At 34.8% G+C, this 9,468-nt stretch overlaps 1 protein-coding gene across 1 annotated transcript; it reads left to right on the forward strand.

Moving 5' to 3' along the window:
* Positions 1-333: 333 nt before the first annotated feature.
* LOC105206605 lies at positions 334-9,222 on the forward strand. The gene is made up of 9 exons (XM_039447490.1): positions 334-451; positions 3,011-3,135; positions 4,101-4,528; positions 5,022-5,275; positions 5,367-5,533; positions 5,652-5,811; positions 5,893-6,038; positions 6,264-6,528; positions 9,062-9,222. Exons 1-9 carry the CDS (start codon positions 385-387, stop codon positions 9,220-9,222), a joined length of 1,773 nt encoding a protein of 590 aa, XP_039303424.1. The 5' UTR covers positions 334-384.
* Positions 9,223-9,468: the final 246 nt, after the last annotated feature.

Consider the following 9,468-nt stretch of genomic DNA (forward strand, 5'->3'; position numbering starts at 1 on the left):
CGTGAGTCTCGCGCGTAATCCTGCCAGTGCACGGCGCGCACCTCGATCTGCTTTTCCCGCCGGTTTCGCAGAGTACGCATGGCGTCATAGTCTACCGAATTTCGCGAGTGCCGTGAGATCGTGATTGAGAATATTTGTGAAGTTGAAGGTAACCCTCCGTCGTCGAGGTCGAGGAGTCGCGTAGCGGGTGTGTATGTGTGTGCACGTGTGTCGCGCGGATTCGCACGCCAGGACGATCGATAAGCCGTCCGTCGTCAGGATCGCGTCTTCCGGGGAACAAGACGCGGATCGTCGGGAAGCCCGGCACGTGCCGGCATCGTTCCCTCGAGCCTATACAAGCCGGCGAAAACTTAACCTGCAAAGGCAACTGACGCTTCGAGCCTAATGATGGAAGATTTTTTGTGCGATCTATTGTCACCGTCCAAAGAGGACATTTTAAGGAGATTACAGGGTGAGTACAAAACGCAATGCATGAACAGTTGAGCGTGTGCCTCGCCGCATTAGCAATTCTCGCACAAAAAAACAGGTTACCTTTTCGCATATATCGCGCATTTGTTTTAGATAGTTTGTGTGACACACGTTTTCTTTTTCATCTGTGGGCACACGTGCGAGATGCCTTAAGGTCCTTGCACAATGCGAGAGAATAGCGATAGCGATAGAGAATAAATATAAATATTGATTTCACAGCTCCTGATTGGTTCGCAGATATTTTCCGCAGTTTTTGATTGGTTGAACATTTCTATCGTTATTCTTGTTGCTATTCTCTCGCATTGTGCAAGGACCTTTAGGGTCGATTCAGACACAACCGTGCCGTACCCGTACCGTATAATATCCGTATCGTTAACATTAGACAAGGGGGGAGACACATTAGACAAGGATGGAGACAATAGGAATCCTTGTCTAATGTTTCTGTCCGTGATACGGCACGGGTACGGCATGGCTGTGTCTGAATCAACCTTTAAGGTTGATTCACACTATACGGCACGGACCGTCACGCTCCGACAACGACACGTACGTTCACGTACGTTAGACAAGGATGGAGACAATAGGTATCCTTGTCTAACGTACGAGTATGTGTCGTTGTCGGAACGTGACGGTCCGTGCCGTATAGTGTGAATTAACCTTTATTCGGCTCAATTGAAATAAGGCACGCTCGCCTTCCGCTTTTGAAAGCTATGCCAGATTCAATGAAAAAAGCCGTCCTTCTCGCATACTTGGATCACATGCTCACATGGATCACGTGCTTGCACAATGCGTAGCAAGCGTGCAAGCACTATATTATTTTTACCAGAAAAGCTCCGATTGTTTTAAACAATTCAGAGAGAGAGAGAGAGAGAGAGAGAAAAAGCGACAAATAAAAGAAAAGCTCTGGAATGTTCGGGAAAAAAATGAAAGAGCAAATGCTCGATATCTTACTGAAAATAATGTTTGTTGTTAACTATAGATTTGCCGTTATATATTATTTTGAATTTTGATGGTTCGTTATTCGTTCCGTCAATTTATTTGTTGTTTATTTTGTATTATTACTCTTCATTGATTTCTTGAATAATCTTTTTATTCGACTTGAAATTAATTTAATTATTACTTTCTTGATTTAAGACAATTATTAACTGACTAAATAACGTTCGCATACTGTAATAATTTCACATTTTTCTAATTATTAAGTTCATTCGATTTAATTTTGAATTTGCCCAATGCTTAACCTATCATGTACGAGGTGTGTTCAAAAAGTATCGCGAATTTTGAATTTTCGCGGGTTACGTATATTCGAATTTCGATCTTTTTGTGGCGTTATGTTGGTACTCATGTCTCTCACTTATGCCGACAAGCTCGGCCATTTTGAATGTTCACTTAATTGTTGACAGCTGCTTTGCTTGCACGTGTTTTGGATCGTCTTCGATTTTTACCTATTCAAAAAAATGGATCAAAGAACCTGTATCAAATTTTGTGTGAAAAACGAAATTAAGTGCGCGGATGCATTCCGAATGTTGACTGTGGCATACGGAGAAGCTACCTTGGACCGAAGCAACGTTTATCGGTGGTACAAAATGTTCTCAGAAGGCCGAGAAGATGTGAACGACGAAGAGCGTGCCGGACGCCCGAGCACTTCAACAACAGACGAAAAAATTAATGAAATGGAGAAAATGGTATTGGCCAATCGTCGAATCACCGTTAGAGAAGTTGCTGAGGACCTAAACATATCGATTGGCTCGTGCCATTCGATTTTTATCAATGATTTGGGCATGAGACGGGTCGCCGCGAAATTCGTACCAAACGCCTCTGCTCACACATCGTTGCTTGTGCGCGACTTTTTGGCCAAAAACAACACACTAATGATGCCGCAGCCACCGTATTCCCCAGATCTGGCCCCCTGTGACTTTTTCTTGCTTCCTAAACTGAAGAGGCCCATGAAAGGACGACGTTACGCTACGCTTGACGAGATAAAGACGGCATCGAAGGAGGAGCTGAACAAGATAAAAAAAAATGATTTTTTGAAGTGCTTCGAAGATTAGAAAAACCGTTGGCACAAGTGTATAATATCTCATGGGGATTACTTTGAAGGGGACAAAATAGATATTCATGAATAAATAAATAATTTTTGAAAAAACACAAAATTCGCGATACTTTTTGAACACACCTCGTATTTTGAATAATACATTTTAATAATTTGGTTTCCATATAATTAAATAAGAAAAATGGTCAATTTTTCTTTGTCCATTTATGTTTTTAATATTACCGACTTGATTATCGTAGAATTCGATCATCGTATGTACCAAATGTCGCAATTAACGTTTTTCAATCAACTTTAATTTAATTGTTTATCCGATTTTGCAGCTGATTTCTGAGATGAATTTTTCACCTGATTCATTACCGATTTATCAGCTGATAAATCACCTGTTAAATCACCTGTTACATGACCTGATTATTTTCAGTAGGGACATTTCTTGAGTGCCTCATTGTTTAAATTTGTTGTACTTACATACGTTTTGTTATTAATTTTATTCTACAGATAATGACATAACCGACATGAAGACTCTGGGAGAAATAATTACCAGCCACGTTGACTTCAAAGAATTAATTCCCAGCATGGGGTTAAGACTTAAAATCAAATCAAAATATATGAGCATGACAAATGTATGGTGATGGTTCTTATCGTTGAATTAAAGCATATTCTTTCCTTCTATTTGCTCGTTGTTCAATATTTCAAAGTTCTTCAAGTTTTGTAGCTTGTTTTTTTACTTCTGTGTTGTCTCGGTATAACTTGTTTTTATTGTTTAAGTATATTCTTAGTATTGTACGTAGTGTAGCAGATTTATTGACTTTAAAAGTAATGTGAATATTTTGATAAGAAAATTTTTTACGTTTGTCCGTAAAGCGTATAATAACAGTAAAAATAAATTTAAAACAATTATTGAAATGTTAACCTAATTTAACCTAAAATCATTTCCAAATACCTATTTCGTACTTCTGATATTTACAAAATGCCTTTATATGGTCGTACTAGTGTGTGTCATTTTGGAGCAACTTTTTTTTTATTTCACGAATAGCATACTTGCATTTATACTTTACTTTAAACCTTAATATCGTTTAAATGGTTATATTTATGAAGAAAATATAAGAGACCTTTTTTGTAGATCGTTAAATTTTCTACAAAAATATGTATTGATTATTTCATAATTTTTGATAGTTGATATGATACAAAATTCATAAGAAGCAAAAACAAGTTTTATAAAATTTATCAAACTTTAACTTTGAATATCTTTTGAACAGTTGAATTTATGAAAAAATGATAAGAAATCTTTTTTGTAGAGCGGTAAATTTACAACAGAAAATCTATATGGCGCAATGCTGTATTACTGTTTGTTAGATAGTTATACAATTTTTTCTATCTTACTAAATGAAAAATAAAAAATCGCGATGAGCGACCTGTTAATATTAATATTAAGGGCTAAAAATTTAACAGGTATCTTATTTTACCTTCCTGCAAGTATATATGCTATTCGTGAAATGAAAAAAAAAGTTGCTCCAAAATGACACACCCTAGATTCTACTCTAATAATAGTATTATATTTGTAACTATTTTTATGATGTATTCATAGGTTAAATTTCCAAGTGTCAAAAATCAACAAGAAGAACCCGTAATCGCCGGAATTGTCAACGCTGACGGATCCGTTTTATTGGATACTGATGCAGTGCACCTGGATGTACACAGCCAAATTACCGATTCACTACATACAAATATTGTTGAACCACCACAGTTATTGCAGGACGATAAAGTTGTTACTGAGAGTCGTAATAAAGAAAGCGCGGAATCAGCGGAGACATTCAATTTACAAGACACAGATCTGGTCACAAAAAAAAGAAAATTAAACCGGGGTGTAGACTTTGACGTAAAAGAAATATTGGAAAAAGATGCAACGGGACGAGCGGTACTAAACATTTATAACAACACGAGGGACTTATCAACAAAATGTCAAAGTTATGTATGTGACATCATTGTCACACATGCTTTGAACAACTGCATAACGTAAGCAAAAACTTATAATGTATAAATCAATGTTTATAATTAAGAAATATGTTCGTTTCTTCAGCTCGGTTGCCTTAATTTTAAGCAACTTGGAGCCTTTCCACAGAGTCAGTGGTCGGAGTAGGCGAACAAAGAAAAGACAAGTCTCGGTTTAGAAAAACACAGATTCGGTTTAATGAGCACTCGGTTTTCTCGCGACGAAAGTACAAAAGCGGGCAGGCGCGCGCTTCCCAAAACCGCAAGCCGCGCGTCGTCCTTTCCCTGCCTGCCGAATCCCCGCTCCAGCTCCTCGATCCACCGGGCAGCGGGAAATCGGCCGGCAGGTACAGCCATCTAGGCTAGATTTACAGAGTAGACAATAAGAATGCGAACAAAATATATTTTTAAATTGTACTTATAATAATGTCTAATATTTAGTTTTAAAAAACGTGAAAACCTAAAAATGTATTTGTTAAAAGTTTTTCAAACTATTTTATGAGCATCAATTTTTCAGAAATCTTCGAAACGAGGATTTTGACGCTATTGCTGATAATATCGTTCACGTATTTCCGGAAGAATGTAAAGAAACATATTATGTTCCTCCTGTGTCTAAAAGAGATTCTTTGAACCAAAAATCGAAAGTTGCTAAAGGGAAGTTGGTGGATAAATACCGGAATAAAATTTCATTTTTACGAGAAGCGAAAATAAATGTAACAAGCGACGTAATACCTGAGGCAGCTACTTGCATGTCGTCGGAAGCGCATCAGGGTACAGATACATCATGTTCAGATACATTAATGTTTTTAGTGGTTAGTGGTTTTTATGTATATTACTTTTATGTGTCTTTAACAATTTTCAGAAAACAGTAAATTATGGCTAATCCACAATAGAGCACCGTGGGCTGACGTCATAAACCATTGGAATACTTCGTATACATTGCGACTGGTAAATTGCATGAACAAGAAAACTCTTCATGACCTGTTAGAAGAATGGCCAATTCTATTAACGGAGAACAGTTACTTGCTAGTGCGTATAAAACAGTTTCTTTTATAATTTTTGTTTCATTGGTCGCAATATAATTCAAAAAAACCGGACTGTTTAACGTTTAAAGATATAATACAAACATAAATGATTAATTCCGTAGATTGAACAGGATTTTTGCCAAAAATATAAAGAGCAAGATCAACTCTTGATACGCAAGTGGAATGATTATTTTAACGCCGTACTATCTTTAAATAGGAAATATCTTAGTCAATCAGATGAATTACTCTTGGAGGTCCTGAAGAATGGAAACCTAACTCAGAGTTAGTACCTAAATAAGATCGGGCCCATATTTGTGTGCAATGTATATTTACTTATTCATATGCATTGTACTTTATTTGCAGATTCTCAGAATTTTATTCAAATTTCCCTTCTCGCGGCATTAGTACCGCCGAAATCTAACAAAATTTCCATTAAAAAACAGGGAAGGAGAACCTATTGGAAGCCTTCCACCGTTGAAAGTAGGGAAGGAATTATTTTACTTGTCACGGTAATAAAAATAAAAATAATAATTATTACGATTATAATAACAATAATAAAACAATAACAATTATTATATACTGGCAATTCAAGAGTAACATTAATAGTATAATAGCGCCATTAGTAATGATGTAATTAATAATAATATAGTTAATTTTTATTAATTATAAAAGAATTGTAATTAATATTATGACATAAAGTATAGTAATATTTAAATATAAATTATTATGTGTAGATTCCCGGAGATATTCAAGAGGTTGTACGGCAAAGAACTGAAAAATTATATCAATTCGGGCAGACGGTTCAGCCATTCGTAGTAGTTGTTGGGGCAGAAGTAACTTCCATCGAGAAAGTCTATCTGTGCATCGATGAACGACTTATAGAAATACCTTCTGTGTTAAAAGCCCTGGACGTGGCGTTCAAAACGTTTATTTCATACAACGTACGGTATCCACTAGAAAGTGACCACTTGTGTTACCTACTACAATGGGGTGTTTATGGTATTGAAACCGCTTTCGACGACAAAATACCGTCAATTTGCAATTTAGTTAATTTAATTAAAAAAACAAGTATAAGGAACGTGAATAACAGCAGCATGAAAATATTTCGGTTAATAAAGCACTTATAATAATACTTATAATATACTTATAATAATATTTATAATACTTATAATAATACTTATAATATACTTATAATATACTTATAATAATACTCATAATATACTTATAATATACTTACTTATAATAATAATAAAGCATTACTTATAATAAAAAATTATGGATTGCAAAATTTGTGGGCTAATTATTCGCGGGGAGAGCCAACAGTTATTAGGTCATATAAAATGTTTGCACCCGATGGAAAATGAATATACGTGTATCCATAAAAAATGCATGCGCAAATTCGTAACTGTTTCTTCATTAAAAATACATGTCCGCATATGCACATTTAATCTCGGCAGTACAAGCAATGTAAATAATACTCACCACGATATCGTTTCAAATAGCCCTTCCGAAACTTTTGGCTATTTGCAATCTTGCAGTACGGATGCAAAGTCTAATGCTATTGAATCTCCAAAATCACTCGAGACTGGCATACATGAATCGATATTAAAATTTATTGGGAATTTATATAGTGAATCATCAATTGCAAAATCTACGGTTCAAAAAATTACGGATCAATTGTCGGAAACTGTAAATGATGTCCTACAGGAAGTTAAGCAGAAAGTACAGAAGGTGTTACCAATAGAATTTCATGTACAAGTTAAGGATTGTTTTGACGTATCGTTTCTCAGGGATTTGAATACAGAGTATAACCGAATATGCTATTTGAAAAAATGCAAACATTTTATATCACCGGAATCATTTATTATTGGAGAGATGTCAAATAATAAAATAGAAAATGGAAAAAGTGTTTTAAAAATGACAAAATGTGAAGGTCAAATCGTACCAATGCGGAAAGTTTTGAAGTCATTTTTAGAATTGCCAAACGTTTATGAAACTATAACAGCCTATATTGAGAAAGAATCTTCTTGCACAGATGGAAATTATTCAAATTTATTTCACGGTTCTCTTTGGAAAAATATAAAAAGTAATTTCCAGAATAAAATATTGATCCCCTTGTTTGTATATTATGATGATTTCGAAACAGGAAATCCGTTGTCGTCTTCAGCCGGTATCCACAAAGTTGGTGGAATGTATTATACTGTTGCAGCAATACCTTCCGCATTTTCGTCAACTTTAGACAATATACATCTCGGTCAATTAATTTATAGTTCTGATCGATCAAATTTTGGAAATGAGAAATGCTTTTATCCAATTATACAAGAATTAAAATTTTTTAGCGAGACAGGCATTTTGGTTTCCATAAACGGTCAGGAAAATCGCGTATACTTTACAATGTTTGGGTTACTTGGTGATAATTTAGGATTAAACAGTCTTCTCGGTTTTACCGAGAGTTTTTCAGCACAGTATTTTTGCCGAATATGTCGTGCATCGAAAACTGAAACTTCCCAACAATATATAGAGTGTGCCGATTATTTAAGAAATACAGAAAATTACGAAGCTGATGTGATTAATTTAACTGGTGGCGTTAAAAAACGATGCATTTTTAATCAAATACCGAATTTTCATAATGTGATAAATTTGACGTGCGATATTATGCATGACCTTTTTGAAGGGGTGTGTAGATATGACATGGCAGAAATTATTGGCCACATTATTGAAATGAAATATATTTCATTAGACCAATTAAATGATAGATTACAGTATTTTATTCACACCGATGTTGATAAAGGGAATAAAATATCTTCGATAAATTCTAGGCACATTAAGAATGGTTGCCTTATTACGACTTCTGCAGAAATGTCGTATTTAATTTGTTACTTCGGAATGATCGTCAGTGACGTAATTCCTGAAGACGACGAGGTCTGGATTTTATACCAAACATTATATGATATTGTCAATATAGTTACAAGTAGAATTATTTCAGAAAAAGAAATCACACATTTACAGCAATTGATTAAAGAGCACAATAGGTTATATATGACGTTATTTAATAAAACACTAAAACCGAAATATCATTTCTTAATCCATTATCCAAACATTATTCGTCTCATGGGCTCTTTAAAAAATTTATCTTCAATCCGCTTTGAAGCGTATCACAAAATATGTAAGACATATGCCCGAATTGTAGCTTCACGCAGAAACCTATTGTTAACATTATCCACAAAACTGCAATTACAATTTAGCTATCGATTATTAACTAAAAAAGGCTTCACTACATCGGTAAATGTAGGTCGCACTATTGGGAGATTGCCTTATTATTTAAAACCTGAAATACTCTCAAAAGTTTGTTCGGAAGAAGATTACGAAGTATCATGGATACAAATTAATGGAAAAATGTATAAATCAAATTACAATATACGTTTAGGCATAAACGATGACGATAATCCGGTATTTGCAACAATTGTATCCGTAATAATATCTTATAATAATAATAGCGTTTATTTCACGTATAAGATTTGTGATACACTAGGTTTAAATAGTCATGCCAAAGCATACGAAATTAGATTACAAGGACACGAAATTAAGAAAATTCAAGTGTATAAAATTGACGAAAATTATAACAATGTACCACCCGTATATGCAGCGCATACGACATCCGGCGGTCGCTGCATGATTTCCGCCAGACATTAGTATCATGTATATTATATAAAACAATATTTAAATAAAAAAACATTTCAAAATAGTTCATGTGTTCTCAATAAAATGTATACATTCAATTACATGTTCAACATTTTAGGTTAGGTTAGGTTTTTTGTTGCGCGATTGATACTGATATGACGGTTATTGAAGACGTAGGTGACAAGTTTGAGAGAGTTATTGTCACTCGTGTTGAGTTGAGTCACAATAGCGTTGTGGTGAATACATCTCTACTACATC

The sequence above is a fragment of the Solenopsis invicta genome, chromosome 3 (assembly GCF_016802725.1).
Source record: "Solenopsis invicta isolate M01_SB chromosome 3, UNIL_Sinv_3.0, whole genome shotgun sequence".
NCBI lineage: Eukaryota > Metazoa > Arthropoda > Insecta > Hymenoptera > Formicidae > Solenopsis > Solenopsis invicta.

Coding starts and splice junctions, on each gene's coding strand:
- LOC105206605 (XM_039447490.1), top strand. CDS start 385: ATGATGGAAGATTTTTTGTGCGATCTATTGTCACCGTCCAAAGAGGAC. Junction 3,136..4,100: donor AATATATGAGCATGACAAAT/GTATGGTGATGG, acceptor ATGTATTCATAG/GTTAAATTTCCAAGTGTCAA. Junction 4,529..5,021: donor GCTTTGAACAACTGCATAAC/GTAAGCAAAAAC, acceptor TCAATTTTTCAG/AAATCTTCGAAACGAGGATT.